This window comes from Tenrec ecaudatus, chromosome 11 (assembly GCF_050624435.1).
Source record: "Tenrec ecaudatus isolate mTenEca1 chromosome 11, mTenEca1.hap1, whole genome shotgun sequence".
NCBI classification, from domain to species: Eukaryota; Metazoa; Chordata; class Mammalia; order Afrosoricida; family Tenrecidae; genus Tenrec; species Tenrec ecaudatus.
The window spans coordinates 85,925,069-85,942,379 of record NC_134540.1 but is presented as its reverse complement, the minus strand read 5'-3'; the positions used below and the strand labels follow the sequence as shown (position 1 = coordinate 85,942,379).

General features: G+C 49.9%; 1 protein-coding gene across 1 annotated transcript in view; it reads left to right on the top strand.

The window, feature by feature from the left end:
• The first annotated feature begins 613 nt into the window (after positions 1 to 613).
• Positions 614 to 17,311, top strand: part of TMEM255B (transmembrane protein 255B) — an 84,348-nt gene continuing 67,650 nt past the window's right edge. Inside the window, exons 1-3 of the mRNA XM_075562687.1 lie at positions 614 to 749; positions 1,984 to 2,126; positions 6,368 to 6,430. Of these exons, the coding sequence (XP_075418802.1) occupies positions 614 to 749; positions 1,984 to 2,126; positions 6,368 to 6,430 (342 nt within the window). The remainder of the gene's footprint in view (positions 750 to 1,983; positions 2,127 to 6,367; positions 6,431 to 17,311) is intronic.

The window sequence follows — 17,311 nt, the reverse complement described above, 5'->3', positions numbered from 1 at the left end:
ATTTCAGATCGCAGGAAAGATGAGTGGGGAGAAACGAGAGAGAGAGATTTACTCGATTAAACCCCCCACCCAACTCCCTTTGCTTAGCTGTTAATTTCCCAGAATTGAACCATGTGGTGGTATTCAGCTATGACCGAAGCAGGAAATGTAATCTTTCTGAGGCACACTCCACATTAAAGAAAAAGTATAGGGACTTTGTGAATGAGGGGAAAATGGATCCTTGAGATGGAAATGGTTGTCTCTTCCACACTTCTAGTGCGTTCTCTCTGTTGTGCCTCCACTCCCATTGAATCACACAGTCATTAGATGCTGCACTAGGCTTTGAGAGGAGATGACAATGCAAGACACTACCATCCTGGCCCTCAGGTAGCTATCAGTGTGTATGTAGATAGGTACACATGGGGCAAAACACAAGAACCACAGGAGTAATACTTTTTTTACTTACCCTGATATATTTTGTAACACTACATCTTTTTTATAATAAGGGGTAAATGACTCATGATTGTAAAGACCTTTCCTTCAGTCTGTGGGATAGGGAAGGCGTCTTGAAGTTATGACCTTCAGAGGGACTCAGGGATGGCTGGCTGGGGTAGGCTGGCTATAGAAACAAGAGATGTCCATTCAAGAGAACCCAGTGCTGAAGATGGATAGTCGGCCCTCTGCCTCGCCCTTACGCTGCAACTACGCCCCACATCACATTCCCAGCTTCTTCCTCACGGAAGACAAACAGTCTGCTGTATGCATAACCAGTGGGACTTAAGCAGTGAAGGAGACTCCTGCTGCTGAGGAGCCAGAAGGAGCCAGGAGCCCTTGCTGCTGCTGTACGGTGGGGAGTCGAACACTCCTGAGCCCCACTGTGTCCCCAGACATGTGATTTTGCTTCAGATGATTAGGCGCTTGCTGAATGAATTTTAATATGATAACACGATACTCAATGTAAGATCCCAGATTCTTGGCTTATTTCTTCTGTAATTAAAATAATTATAAAATTATGCTAAAAGCCAGGTCTAATACCATAATCTTAAATCCTACTGAAGCATGAACTATACTGGCTGCATGATCCCTTGGATCCGGTGTCTTCATGGGAAGCAGGGCAGCAGAGTGGTCAGACCGTGGGCTTTGAATGAGACTGGGTGCCTGCATTTGCTTCTTAGCCGTTTGTCTGCCACTGGGGAGAGTAAGGCAGTTACAGGAGTCTGGTGGCACTGTCAGGTAAGCATTAGACTGCTAATGGCAAGGTCGATGGTTCAAATCCAGCAGCCACTCTAAAGGAAAGAGGTGAGGCTGTCTGCTTCCATACAGGTTCACAGACTTGTAAACCCTTTATAAGGTTGCCATAAGCCGGACTTAATTTGACAGCCCTTGAGTTGAGTTTGAAGGCAGTAGAGGTGGAGTCTCTAGCTAACACAGAGGGTTATGTGCTCTACAATTTACCAATAGGGTGTTGGACCAAACCCACTGAGATGAGCCCTGTGGGACCAAGACCTGGAAATATGAAAGGACGCAGTGATGAATAAAAGTAGTCTACCAGGCACAATTGTACTCGGACCCTAGAGAGGTCCCCACAAGTCAGAATCAACTTGATAGCAACTATTGTTGCTTTCGTTTTGCTTTATAGGGTTGGGGAAGTCATTAAAATACATGAATGCACGTGAAGTGTTTAGAGTAAGGCCTGGTCCTGTGTAGATGCTTACCGAGTAGCTGGTTCTAGTTTTAATAGGGGAAGACCTGGGCCACTATCTTCAAGGAACTTGTGGGTCAGGTGGGGAGGCAGAGGTAGAGCAGTGCAGATGAACAGACAAACACCTGCACCTCACCTGTGTGGCTCCTGTAGCATGCCAGAGGCATGCGTCCTCAAAAGAAGATCTGGGGGGCTGCTGTGTTCAGAAGGGAAAACCACGGCCATGCTCATGACATTTGCTCAAACGCCATCCCCGAGCCCACGTGTCCTTTTAATGAGTTTCCTGTTTGCTCTCCTTACAGAAGGGTTTGCAAGAAGAAAGAAGACTTCCCTTTGGTTCGCCATCTCCCTACTGGTGGTGTCCACTTTAATCCTGACCATAGGCCTTGCTGCAACCACCAGGACTGAGAATGTGACGGTGGGAGGCTATTACCCAGGGATCATTGTGAGTACGGCTAAGTAAGGCGGTTCTGGGGCCTTGGGATCCACTGTGAGATGCTGGGGTTGGAGGGGCCAGGCAGGATAGATTCCTGCTTGCCCGGGGGGTGGGGGTGGGGGGTCACGTTCAAGTCTGACTCAGCAGATCTGGAGGTCTGAGGCCAGGCACCCAAATGGCTCTCTGTAATTGTAGTCAGCAGAATAAGGCCCTGTCTCCCCAGAAAGATTACATCCTCCTCCCTGAAACCCCAGGATACATTACTTAGTTAGCAATGAGGAATTCAGGTGCAAACCAGAAAACAAAACAAAACCGCCAAACTCACCGCCATCGAGTAGAAGCTGACTCATGGTGACCCTGTAGGACTTTTAAAGAGTAGAACAGCCTCCTTTCGAGTTTCTGAGACTGTAATTCTTTATGGGAGTAGAAAGCCCCACTTTCTCCTGAGGACCCTCTGGTGGTCTTGAACTGCTGAACTTGTAGATTACAGCCCAGTGCATAACCACAACACTAACCAGGGCTCCTTCATGAAGGCAGCAGATAGAATTAATGTTGCTAATCAATTGACCTTAGAGAGGTGACCTTGGATTATTTGAGTAGACCCAGTGTCTGTGTTCTCTCTCTCTCTCTCTCTCTCTCTCTCTTTCTCTCTCTCTCTCTCTCTCTCTCACACACACACAGACACACACACACACACACACACACACACACTCATTGCCCTTAGCCAAGTCTGACTTACAGCTACCCCATAGGACAGAGTAAAACTACCACATAGGGAAAGGGAGACATTGATCAGTGTAAGACATGAACACTTTTTTATAAATTGTCAATGGTTCATCAGAGAGGGAGGGTTGGGGAGGGATGTGGAAAAAATGAGGCACTGATATCAAGGGCTCAAGTAGAAACCAAATGTTTGAGAATGATGAGGGCAACAAATGTACAAATGTGCTTGACACAATGGCTGGATGTAAGAATTGTGATAAGAGCTGTATGAGCTCCCAATAAAATGATTAATAAAAAAACCCTACCACATAGGGGTTCCAAGTCTGTAATCTTTATGGGAGCCGAATGCCATATCTTTCTCCAAAGTGAAAGAGGGGAACAGAAGAGAAGATTCCCGTGATGCGAAGAATGGGGTAGGACTGTGGACAAGCTCTAAAAGCCAGAAAAGGGAAGGGGATCAATTTTCTCAGAGACTCTCGAATGCCCACAGCCATCACCTTGAAGCTCACCGAGACCCAAGCCAGCCTCCTGACCTCTGCAACGGGAAGGCAACACATTTGTGAAGTTTTAAACCACAGTTTCTGTGGCAATGCATTACAACAGCTATGAAAACAAACAGCTCTTTTATCCTCCTGGGCTTTGAAGAGTGGACATGTTACATGTAGGTTATGTGAAGTGAACGTATAGGTGGATTTAGGCGGCGAATTATCTTTGTTTTGGTCAAGTGAGTCCTTGGAATATGGACCAAACATAAAAAAAGCCCCGAATTTACATCCATCGAGCCTGAGGGTGCTGTGGTTTAGGCGAGGGACTGCTAACCATAAAGTCAGTAGTTCAAACCCACTAGCTGTTCCTCCGGAGAAAGATGAGGCTATATCTGCTCTAATAGAGATTTACGGCCTTGGAAACACTCTCTGGGGCTGCTGAGTCGGAGTAGAATTGATGGCAGTGGGCTTTGGGGTTAGCCAAAGGTCCCTGGGTGGTGTAACGGTTGGTGCTTGGCTTCTAACCAGAAGGTTGATGGTTTGAACCCACACCATGGTCCAAAGACCCGGACATGGGCTTTCATTGACATGACAGCCAAGAAACCCCCATGGAGGAGTGCTACTTTTTAATGTGTGTGGCCACTACAAGTTGGGAATCCGTTCATGGGGAGTAGGGTTGGTTTGGTCACTAGGAGTGAAATTTGGCCTGCATATTGTGCAGTGGGCTTCTGCTGGTGTGAGCGTGACTCACACTCTGGATTTTGTGGCTCTGACTCTTTAGGTTAGTGGCCATCTACTGTGGCATTTTCAGGGATGCCCACAATAGCATTTTCAGTGGGGCATTGTGGAAACACAATGTTCCTAGCACTGAAAGAAATTAATTGAAGACAGTTCTCCTTGCAAATGGCAGTGACAGAGGAGAAGGCACCTCTCCTGGCTGCAGGACACTCAGCAGGAGGACTTCTAGTGGCCAGGCTCTCTGATTTTCAAGATGAGAACATCCAGATGAGCATACTCTTTAGACTACCAGCAGTCACTTTCTCCTTGGTGCAACGAGGGCCTCCTATTTTGATTTCTGTAAATTATAGATATGGGTCTAGGTATAGCTAGATAGTTATACACATGTATACACATCTACAGGGTCACTAAGAGTAGCAATCAATTTGATGGTGTTGAGTTTGGAGTTCTTATACACACATATTTAACATGTGACAGTTCAGCATTTTTCAGGTGTGCAATTCAGTGATATTGACTACATATCAACCATGTTGCCCAACCATCAGCCCGAGTCAAATATTCCATCACCATAAAGAGAAATTTACTGCTTATTCAGCATTGACTCCCTCTGTCCGCCTACACCCCATCCTTTGTGGTCACTCACCCTGAACTCTGTGCACTTGCCTGTTCTTGTTATCTCATATCAAGGGGCTCGGGTGGTGATGGGGATTTCTCTTTTGGCTGTTACCTGGTCAGCAGTTCAGAATTACCAGTCACTCTGAAACTTCACCAGTTTGGGAGCTCTTGCTTCCATACAGATGCCCAGCCTGGGAACCCCCAGGACAAGTCCTACCCTGTCCTATTGAGTCGCCAGGAGTCGAAACCCACTGGTCAGTCGTGAGTGAGCGAATGCTACCTCATGCAGTATTTTTCCTCTAGGGACGGACTTCGTTCACGCCGTAGTACGTGTGTCAGAGCTCCATGACTCCGACAGAGTCCTCCCCTGTGGCTCTGTCCTCTTAGCCCAGGAGCGGCCGCCTCCTTTTCCTGGGGCCTTTCTCTGACCGCTCCTGGCAGAACCCAAGCAAGGGCCTCCTGTCTACCTCCCCCTCCCCCTCGCTCAGATTTCCTGATCTATCTGCTCACCTGAAGTCCCAGGGGACAGCTAAGTGCAGCTGTAATCTCCACGTGTTCTTCTGTGTCAGCGGATTACTGTGCACTGGTGTTCTAGTTTCCCAATAACTCGCCTAAATGAATCCCTCTCCAACGGTGGGACATTTGCTAGGTCTAGTAGAAGACAATTTGGTGGTGGTGGTGGGGGGGGGAGGGTGTCACTGGCCTCACGCCCAGATGTGTAGCAGAGATGAGATGAACTGCTCTGGTCACGGTGAAGGTGGAGTGCCTGGGTGGTGTGAACACAGGCTTGACTGCTAACCAGAGATGCCTCAGAAGTAAGGCCTGGCCATCTAACGTCCCCAGTGCAGCCATTAGGAGCCCTGTGGAATACAGGTCTACTCCGACTCCCCTGGGGTGGTCATGAGCTGGCAGGACACAGTGATAACTGAAAACCCAAACAAAATGATTGTCCCTTTGGGGAGCAAGGCGAGGCTTTCTACTCCTGTGAACAGCCAGTCTCAGAAACTCATAGGGCCCCATAGGGTCCCTATTGGCCAGAATTGACCCCAGGCCATGCGTACACATGGTCCTTTGAATGGAGGGGTGCGGGGTAGGAACCCTGGAGGCAAAGAGGTTCAGCCCTCAGATCCTAACCAAAAGATCAATGATTTGAACTCACTAGCGGCTCAGCAGAAGAAATGAGCTGGCCATGTGCTCCTAGCGAGATCACAGACTTGGGAACCTGTTCTCTGTCCTACCAGGTTGCTGTGAGTCATGGTTGACTCAAGAGCCCCTCGACTTGTTGCTTTATTTTAGTTTGGTATGGACGGGGGCATTACTCACTTTCTATGGCCACGGGTGGAATCACTTGACCTAGACATTAACACGATTTGAAATGAAAACATTAGATGCCATGCTTTGGCAGCTCCTTTGAAGCTCTGCCCACTCACCTCACTGTGCACAGCCAAGAAGTCCCCCCGCCCCCCACCAAGTGCAGATGAACCCTGCCGCCCGCTGGTTGGACTGAAACCAGCTGCCAGCTGAGGCTTGACTTCACACGGTGGGAATGGTTGGCCTTGGCCCATCGCGCTGCATGTTTGTAAGAGGTCACAATCTCCTGTGCATTATCTCCTGTTCTGTGTCACTGTTAACACGCCTGCCTGGCTAACCTCAAGTGTTTCTCTCTTCTTGTTTTCCCTGTTGTCTTAGCTGGGCTTCGGATCTTTCTTGGGAATCATTGGCATCCACCTGGTAGAGAACAGAAGGCAGATGGTAAGAACACCCAGGATCTCTTTGAAATGGGGGTGAGCAGGGGGTGCCCACTCCTTGGTAGAGAATGTGACAGCTACTGTGGGTGTTTCCAGGAAAGGCCCACCTCAATCAGGACCATTGGTAAAGACCCCCAGGTCAAGGGCTGTACAACCTTAGACTCTAGAGCAGGGGTCCTCAAACTTTTTAAACAGCAGGCCAGTTCACTGTCCCTCAGACCTATTGGAGGGCCAGACTATAGTTTAAAAAAACAACTATGAACAAATTCCTATGCACACTGTACATATGTTATTTTGAAGTAAAAAAAAAAAAAAACAAACAGGGCAAAAACACCCGGTGGGCTGGATAAATGTCCTCAGTGGGCCGCATGTGGCTCACGGGCCATAGCTTAAGGACCCCTGCTCTAGAGCACTTTGTCCTTATAGCCCTACACTGTGGCCCTAGCAGCGAAGGTTGAGAAATGGGAAGAAGAGCGTCTGTCAAATTCAATTAAATCATGTTACATATCCCACTGTCATCAATGGTACATATCCCACTGTCATCGAGTCCATTCTGATTCAGGTGACCCAAATGGATAGAGGACAGCTGCTTTTTAAGGTGGCCAAGATGGTGTGTGTGTGTGTGTGTGTGTGTATAAATCATTTTCTTGAGAGCTCTTATAACTCTTAGCACAATCTATAAATCCATCCACTATGTCAAGCACATTTGTACATATTTTGCCATCATCGTTTTCAAAGTATTTTCTTTCTACTTGAGCCCTTGGTATCAGCTCCTCATTTCCCCCTGCTCTCCCCCTACTCTCCCTCTCTCAGGAACTCTTGATAATTTATAAATTATTAGTTTTTTCATGTCTTACCCTGACTGCTATCTTCCTTCACCCACTTTTCTATTGTTGATCCCCCTGGGGATGGGGAAGGGATGTTATATGTTGATCATTGAAGACAAAATGGGCACATAAGCAATTGTGGTGAAGAAAGCTGATGGTGTCCAGCTATCAAAAAATATATCATCTGGGGTCTCAAAGGCTTGAAGATAAACTAGCAGCCATCTAGCTGAGAAGCAACAAAGTCCACATATAAGAAGCACACCAGCCTGTATGATCATGAGGTATCAGTGGGATCAAGTATCAGGCATCAAAGACCCAGAACAAACAATCATATCAATGTGAAAGAGGGGGAGGGCTGAGTGGAGACCCCAAACTCATCTGTAGACAAGTAGACATCCCCTCACAGAAGAGTCACAGGAAGAGATGAGCCAGTCAGGGTGCAGTATGGCACTGACAAAACTTACAATTTTCCTCTAGTTCTTTAGTGCTTCCTCCCTCCCACTATCATCACCCCAATTCTACCTTACAAATCTAGCTAGACAAGAGCATGTACATGGGTACAGATAAGAGCTGGAAACACAGGGAATCCAGGACAGATAAACTCCTCAGGACCAATATTGAGAGTAGCAATGCCAGGAGGGGAAGGGGAAACTGGGGGGAGAAAGGGGTTTATGATTGACCTCCTCATCTCTCTCCCCCCTCCGCCTCCAGAGCTGCTGGTGGGTTTGAACTTCCAACCTTGCAGTTGACAGCCCAGTGCTAACACCACATTGATACTAGGGCTCCTTTTAGTGTATACAGGTCAGGCCCCATGCCCACCCCCAAATGGTGATTTAACTCATCGTCATTTCGAATCACTAGCATGAGTCTCCCCTCACACTTGGGTTAGTTGAGGCTTAGGTTCTTGCAGTCCGAGGGAAGGGTTGGAGGGAACCCATGGAAGGAAATCTGGAAGAAAGTGATCAGTGCAGATTTGTGGACGATACGAAGGGTTACGTTGATCCATCTTTAAAAAGCAGGTGTCTTTATTCATCATTTCCAATCTAGAATCTATTTTTAATGCACTTGTAGAGAATGTAACTTCAAGAATAAATCCTTGATCGCTGCCAGTTCTCTGTGGTGACCAGGACTGAATTTTAAGGAGAACGTTTGGAAAAGGTGGAGCTGCGGCATGGTGATGCCTTGCCTGTGTCTCCTCTTCAAATCGTGACATCCAAGCCTGCGGGCACCTCCAGCTCTGACCTGCACTGGCCTCTCATTTCATCATCAAAGTTGCTAGGAGGCTTGCCCCGGGCTGCCCACCAGGTGTGAAGAGCCCAGACAGTGACAGGACCCGATGGTCCCTGTGTGAGTCTGTGGGTCCCTGTGTCCCAGGGGGAAGGTTGTGAGGGCTAAGCTTTGATTGTTTATTTTCTCTCCCCCTTATAACCTGGGAAGAAGAAAACTGGTTCTCCTCTTAAAGTAAGCTGTACAGAGGAGCTCTGGGGATGGAGGGGTCACACGCTGGGCTGTTAACCACACGGCCAGCAGTTAGAGACCGTGAGCTGCTCCACAGGAGAAAGATGAGGCTTTCTACTCCTGTGAAGATGTCCAGGCTTGAAGACCCAGGGCCAGTGCTACTCTGTCCCTCAGGGTCGCTGTGGGTCAGCATGGACCCGACAGCAGTGCGTGTGAACGAGGACAGAGAAAATCGACCCTGAGTGGGAGTGCCTGAGTGAATGAGGAGGAAGGGTTGTGTTAGGCAGGGCTCTGTACAGAAGCAAGACCAGGACACTTAGGATTCTATCTATGGAAACGGATAGGTTTCTACAGCGAGAAGGAGAATAACAGCAAATTAGTCCACACAGCAGTACAGAGGGCTCAGTCTAACTCACTTTCGTGGGACAGTAAATATACTGAAGCCCCTTCCAGCTCACGTGGCCACTAGCACAAGGTCAAGGAGGCAACAGGAGGAGGTGGGGAGGTGTAGCGGAGGCCAGTAGGCAATGTGGTGAAGCAGGCCACGGTGGAGCTGCACGGTGGAGCAGTGCTCAGTGGCTCGATGGCAGTGAGTTGAGTTGGTTTTGGAAAAGCTACCTTATTTGTGGAATTTTTGTTAAGGCAGCGCTGGGAAACTAAGACACGCTCACATCATCTTGGATTGGGAATAGGATCTCTTTCTTTCTTTGGCAAGTTCATAGGTGTCACTTCTTTGAGGAGGACTGCCTTGATTGCCAGACTCCATAACCGTGCCTTCTTTGTATGCTCAGGACCCTTGCTCATGTGTCAGCAAGAGCCTTGTGTTGTCACACTGATGTGTCTTCAGCGCCACCCAGAAAGAGCTCCCTGAGAACTGGGGCCCTGGCTTATTCATCTCAGCTACCCCTGTGTGAGCTAAGGCGCGGGACACATGTGCATTCAGTTCATGTTTGCTGGATGAGCAGGGGTCGGCAGCTGGTCACCAGCCTTCCTGTGCTTCTCCCTGGGCATACCAGCGCTGTGTCCCCGAGGAGGAGCAGAGGGAAACTGCCCGGCAGCTCCTGTCTGCAGAAGCAAAGGGTCTGCTGTGAGCAGACTGGGTGGGTGGCTCCCTGCTGGGCTGGAATGCAGCAGATTGGACACCTGGGGGCGTGATGCAATCTCTATGGTCGGAGCAAAGGCACGTGGAGGATAAAAACGCAGCAGTCATGACAGATGCAGAGTCCTCTGATGGGAGTTGTCCCTTCACAGTCTCATCCTGCATTCCTGGAGAACGTCTTTTTGTAGGCTAACTTGGTAGGACGCATTGGGCTGCTAACGGCAAGGTCGGAGGTTCAAACCTATCAGCTGCCCCTTGGGAGCAAAATGAGGCTGTTTTTGCTCATTCAGATCTCTACAGCATCAGAAACCCCCCACGGGGGTGCTAGGAGTTGGAATCGACTTGATAGGCCTGGGCTTGGAGTTTTGGTCTTAACACTGAACGTCCCTCATACCGCCTCTGAAACCCAGCCCCGTTAGTGATGTCATGATCCTGAGAAATCTCACTATTTTGATCTAAGTCCCTTTCTTCATTCGTGGGGTCCTTAGGAGGATTTGGGGTCACGCATGTAAAAAGAGCTAGCATTTGCCGGGCCCAGGACATGCAGTTTAAAGAGAGCTGCCGTCGTGTCTGCCATATTTAAGTCCGTAGGTTAGCTGGCAGGCTTTGAAGAGCTCAGGTCAAGGAGGGGAATGTATTTCCAAAGCATCCTAGTAGATATGTATGCGTTCTTTGTCTTTCACATGTTTGCGGGAGCGAGGTTCACATGTCCACACACGCACATCGCAGCTCGAGGCATAATGAAGCCCTAGGGAGCTGTCGTCTCACTGTCCCAGCACCAGTTCCTGGCCCGGCAGCTTTCAGCACTCACTCGCCTCTTCCCTTCCTGGGCTGCTCCAGAGCAAACCTCCTCTCTAGCTATTTCACGCTGCTCATTTGGAGGCACACAATACCCAAAGCGACTCTGATCACGAGAAGTGACCTCCTCCATTACCTCTGCCCATGATTTGGTTGGTCGATCCAGTGAGAGCCAAAGAAGGTCTCAAAAGGAGCCGGCATGTAGAGCTGCTTTTGTTGATGGCTGAATTATGCTGCCCCTCGCCCACACAGCCACGGGAGGAGCCCGTGGTTTCCCTCGACGTAGCTCTGTCATTTAGCATGGTCCCACATCAAGGATGGATAAAGATGTGGGCCTGAAATGTTTTGTTACCCGTTTTGTTTTTTCTTCTACTTCAAAGGAAATCTTGTCCAGGCTGGTTGATGTTGAAGGAGGAGTGGGGGCCTAGAATCCTTCTCATTTCCTGTGCACACACACACATACACACACACAACACACAACACATGCAGGAGATGGGGAGAAGAGGGAGGGAGACATGGATTGGGAGGGAAGGGAGATAAATCCTTGTGGAACAGAACTTAAAATGCACTGACTTAACTTATCAATTATAAAACACACGGCCTGCAGTGAAAGGGATCCTGGTGGAGTTGCTGACGGCAAGGCCACCCGTTTCTCTGCAGGAGAAGGGTTTGGCGACCGGTGCCGGTAAAGACGTCCTCTCAGAAACCTCAGGGGGGTGTGCTATGAGTCAGAGAAGACTCAATGACAGTGGGGTTGGGGGTGGGGATTTTGTCTAGAGCAATGGTTCTCAACCTGTGGGTTGCAACCTCTTTTGGGACCAAACGACCCTTTCACAAGGGTTGCCCCATTCATCACAGTAGCAAAATGACAGTGATGAAGTAGCAATGAAAATGATTTTATGGTTGGGGGTCACCGCAACATGAGGAACTGTTCTAAAGGGTCGCGGCATCAGGAAGGTTGAGAACCACTGCTCTAGAGAGAACCTGTCTTTTCTTTTTCTCGGTTCCATTGAGTGTTGTGGGAGAGACGGGCTTTGGTTGTCTTTTTCCTCGTCTCCTTTTCTGCTTACGGTCGTGACATGTTAGGCATGCCATCAGCCATTTTGGGGAATGCCTGGCTCTTCTTCCGTAGAAACCAAAACTTCTGGCCACTCCAGACTTGAGGACTTAGGACAGGGTAGATGGTAAGATGCATTGTCTTAATTCATGTTCTCTGTGTGACCCCCCGAGTTTCTCATCTCCATTGCAATGGTGACCCAGAACTCACAGACGGCATTCCCGATGAAAGGGTTTACTAAGGAAATGAATGGAGTCCTGCTGGCATCGTGGTTACGTGGTGGGCTGTTAACCGAATCAGCAGTTCAAAACCACCAGCTGCTCCGAGGGAGAAAGCTGGAGCTTTCTACTCCTGTAAAGAGTGACAGCCTCAGAACTCACAGTTCTATCCTGGCCGAGGGAAAGCCAGGTCACCATCACCCCAGTGGCAGTGAGATGCTTCATTTGAAGGAAGTTAACAAGTTGTAATGCCAGTGAGAAATGCCCAGAATTGAGTTGTCTATCAGGACACGTTCCAAGGCTCTCTGGTCTGCTAACAAATGCCCAAAGGGCATGCCACTCTGCGGTAAGCCTCAGTTCAAAGGCACTCTGCTTAGCTGTAGGTCAGCAAACCCAACTCCGAATGAAGTGGCTAGAAGCACCTCACCCCAGTCAGCCCCAGCCCAGAGGCTCTCAGTTCCGCTTCCTTGGATCAGCAAGACCGTTTTCTTCAGTGAAGTGTCCAGAGACACCCAAGCTGCAGGCCAACCTCCTACACAAAGCACTTGCCTTGCTCCTTGGGCTGTTCCGTGCCGGCTCCTGGTTCCACTTCTGCTCCTCTGATGGTAGAGCTGTCTTCTGGATCCAGGAGGCTCAAGAGCAGAGATCTCAGGTCCAGAGGACACGCTCCACTCCTGGCCCCTGCTGGTAATGAGATCCCTCCTCCTGCTTCTCCGAGGACTCGTTTCAAACACAGTAAGATGGCGCTCCAGGAAATCCTATTCATGATTGCTCACAGGCGAAGCCTATCAGTATCTCCCCGCACCTTTTTACCAGACTGGCACAGGGAGAGGTCACTGGGTGGGAGTTAGAGACCTTAAGAACTTCCCTGCTCCTGCAGTGGAGACCAGAGCTCATCCTGAGAGTGCAGGGCTGCAAAGATGCACAGGCCACCAGTAAGGAAACCGGCCGGTTCCCGTGGTGAAACTGCACTTAGGGCATGGGGGTGGGGTGGGGTGGGCAGGGTGTGTGTGTGTGCAGGCTGCGGGGAGGCTGTGTGGGTAGGAGCTGCAGTTCATGGCCTGGCCTCTGCTTCTTCTGAAAGTCTTACCTGTTACTGGCATCCTGGAGGGCATTCACAAGCCAGCCCAACCCTGGAGTGGCATGACCTTACCATGGCATAGGGAGTAACCAGGGGGAGACCATCACACTCACAAGGGATGGCCAGTCCACGCCCAGCCTCCCTTGTCCAGGACTGGTCTTCCTGATAATTGGTGTTCTTTCCCCTGAAGCCAGCGAGCCTTTAAAAACGTTTGTGCTTTTTTTTTGTTCCTACCAAAGTATCCTGAAGGAGAGAGGAACTCCTGCTCTGGGCCCCCCGAGTTGAACACTTTTTGTGTGTGTGAGGCACAGATGTGCCCATGTGGAAGGTGTGGATCCCCACGCACATGCATACATGTGTGGGAGACCAGTCACTCCCTTGTCCCCGGTTTCCACCAGAGGATCAAACCAGCATGGGCAAGGTGCACATCTAAACAGCAGCGCCAGTGGGAGGCCACTCCCATTCCATTCTGAGTCCAGCCTCCTGACAGCATCCTCCTTGGCTAGCCATCCTCTGCCTGCGTGTCTCCCCTGACAGGCCTGGGGTGGCAGACTGAGGAGTAGGAATGGACCCGCTTCTCTCTCACCCCTGACATCTGTTTTAATGTCACCCTCCCTCCGCTCAGACGCTCCAGGCCCTGTCAGGGAGGAAGGTGGGCGGTACAGTGAAAGCTGAGATAGACAGAGCATGCCAGGCACCATCCTCATCCCCCTCTCCATGCCTCTAAGTGGCTGCCACCTAGACCCTCTAGAAGTCCCACCCATGCCAGAGAAGGGTGGTGGGGCACAGAGGTCAAATGAAGCCACTGGGGCTCTTAGGCATGCTCAGTTTTGCTGCCATCGGGCAGCGTGGGGATGTGTAACACAGACTGAGGTTCACTTTGGGAAAGGAAAGAAAGTTCCACTTTTTACCCATCTGCGTTGTGAAGCCCGGGAGAAATTGTACGGCCTTCTCCGGAAGCCCACGACATAGCTCTGATTATTTTAAAGCCTCTCTATTCTACGTAGGGAGCTGCTCGCCGCAGGGCTGCGGTTCAAAACCACCAGCTGCCCCTCGGGAGAAAAATGGGGCTTCCTACTTCCTTAACGAGCTACGGTCTCGGAAACTCAGAGCCAGTTCTGACCTGTCCTGCAGGGTTGCTCTGAGTTGGCATCGACTCGATGGCAGTGGGTTTTGTTTTGTGTTTTACTCTGCTGGAGAAGCGTGGTGGGCTACTCATTGCATCAGACTGCGAACCCTAAGGTCGGTGGTTCATACCCACGAGCCACTCCATTGGGAAAGAAGAGGCATTTTACTCCTGTACAGGTTGACAGTCTCAGAAACCCTGTGGAGCAGTCTGCTCTGTTCTCTAGGGTCATTCTGAGTCAGTGGGATCCAGCCCATATGGGTTTTAAGAGATGGTTTGTATAATTGAAGAGAAGAAATTACGAGGCAAACATTTGGGGGTGCTCACCTCCTCCATGGTATCAGGAACCAGGTCAGGGAGAGTGAGAGGGAATGCATTCTTATAACAATTTATAGAGTCTTGGGGCATGCAAGCCCCACTCATTACAGGTAACTGCATACATAACGAAGTGGGAGTTTTTTTTTTAACCCTGGAGGTTCCTGAATTCACTGGGGAGTAACCTAACACTACCGCCGATGGCAGGTAAGTGGTGACTGTCGCCTGAGTGGGGAAAGCAACAGCAACATGTCTGCTCCTATGGATAAAGTTGCCTGCCGGGTAGCAAGTAGCCCTCTGCTTGTAAGGGGTGACGTTAAGGTAGCACTATTATGGGAGAACACCGTGGGGATAATTTTTTAATTATGAGGATGTGCCTAGACTCATCTCCAACTCACAAATGTGAAGGCCTCCCTCCACCCAGAACCCTGGCCTCCCAGGCTTCTTAAGTATGAGAATGAAGAATTTGTCCGCATACATTCTCTGCCTGGTCCTCAGTTTCCCACATGAGTCCGTGTCCATTCCATGACAAGGGGATGACATCTGTCTGCTTACAGGTCTATCCACTGGCAACATGTCAGGGGTCCAAACCACGTCAGGCCCCCTTCCCCCTCACTGCTTACTTTTCAGCCCTTAAGGGACCAGGCCAGCTAACAGGCAACCCACACCTACACGCTTCTCCGCGCATGGACCCACCGGTACATCCTTTCTCAGGAGCACCTAATATGTGGTAGTTTTCTTCTGTGTGAGACCACCACTAGACAGTAGCGGCTGTGGGGGGCAGTCATTCCAAAGATGCTGGCCTGGGCTGTGAAGCCAGGGAATGCATGGGTGTGGGCCAGGGCACAGATTCAGCAGGCTTACCGCACTCTCCTGTGGGCCAGAGCACGGATTCGGCAGGCCCAGGATAGCTGTCCTGGAGCACAGGTGCGCTAGGCGTTCACATTATCAGAGACAAGACAGATGAAAGGATAGGTTGCCTTCTGAGAAGGAAGGATGAGAGTCCAGTGACATAGTGGGTTTATGGGTTGGGCAGTTCACCACAAGGTCAGCAGTTCTGACACACCAGCCCCTCCTGGGGACAAAGAAGAGGCTTTCTAACTCCCATGAGGATTTCCATTTTCAGAAACCCACTGGGGCAGTTCTACTCTGTCCTACAGGGTCATTCTGGGTCGGCATCCACTTGATGGCAGTGAGCTTGGTGTTTTGGTTTGTAGAATGGAGGTCAGGGAGATCTGGTGGCGTTGTGAGTTACGCATTCAGTTGCCGACCACAGATCTGCAGTTTGAAACCACCAGCCGCCCTGTAGTACAAAGATGAGGCAGTCTACTCCTGTAAAGATTTAAAGTCTCAGAAACCCAAAGGGGCAGTCCTACTGTGTCCTTTCGGATCACTAGTGGGTTTGGTAGGGAAGGCAGGTGGTCTTACAGGGCCCCCTCCAGCAGCTGCTGGCGCCACAGGGGTGAGACAACGCTTCCTTGCACTGTAGTTCTGCAGCGGATCACCAGTCGGCAGCCTCCGACTTTCACTCACATTGGCGCCATTGATTCGGTCAGTGGGAGGATTGACCCGGTCCCACAAAATACTTCTGGGGTTCCTGATTCCGGCAGGGACATCCTCGACAGTGTTCTTTCTAAAACGGCTGCCCAGGACTTTCATTTCGGCTGTGTCACAAGCCGGGCTCCCCTAGCATGCCCATCTGGAGAATGGCATCAGTTGGCTGATGGGTCCCCATAGCTTCATGGTTAGAAAGGGCTCCAGGGAATTTTCTGATAGGAAGCTCCCACCAGATCTGCTTTGGCTGCCCCTCCTCAGGGAAGCCTGTGGAACTGTAGCCTCGCTCGGGGTAGCAGATATGGCCTGGAGGCTTCTCTTCCATCGGAAAATGAAATCCCCGCTCCCCGCTCACAGGGATTGTAACCGGCTCCAACAATATCAGAGAATCTGCCACACTGCTTAATGGGCGTTGGTTTCTTTCTGAGATCTTCTGGATACAGAGTCCTTGTTCTCATCCATCCACTCGTTTCTCCAACAAACGTTTTCCCAGCACATGCCCCCTGGTAGCTGGTGGGCGTGGCTACAGGAACATCCCACGGGGACACTGCTCTGAAGGAGTTTCTATACTCCAGACGGGGGCACGCGTTCCCCGACATGGCACACCTCAACAAAACAAACTGGAGAGCGTCCGAAAAAGGTCCCAGCATAGCAGTGGCTTCCTCCAAGGGCATCTGTTGGGCCAGTTAAATTCAAGGTAGAGAGGTCAGCTCACATTTTGATATTTCTGTTTAATAAAGTGAGATGGTTAGATTTTATGTCAACTCGATGTTCCTGGGTGAAGGTGGAGCCGGATCTCTCAGTCACGACACAGCCTGATGACACCTCCCTGGTGTGTGACCTTTTGTATAATGAGACCTGCCTTGGACGAGACACGATAGAATCGAGAAGACTAGAAGGGGTGCAGGAAGGAATCTTGCTCAAGGCGGGGATGATGCAAAGATGGAAGTCTTAGTGTATGAGTTACTAAATTTAGAACAAACGAATCAATGAGTCCATGACCCTATTAGAAGATCGCCTTCCAATTGACACTGAATCCAACCTTGTCGTTTCCACTTGAGCCCTGTCATGGAGTGGACCACAAGTCCATCGTGGAGGTCCATGCTCAGTCCATGGTGCAGTGGGCCATCTCCCCATGACAAGGGTCTTGCTTGATTTCATCTCTGCTTCTCAAGTTCATCAAGCCATTGCTTCTCTTTACCTGAACATAGGAAGGGGCGTGGAAGTTCATGAGAAAGCTGCACCATCTTTTAAACCATCTTCCCACACACTTTTAGAAGCCCCTCCATTTCTTTGGCATTTGTCCTAGACTCCCTTTGCTATTTCAAATGACATCTAAAAATGTTCTCTGC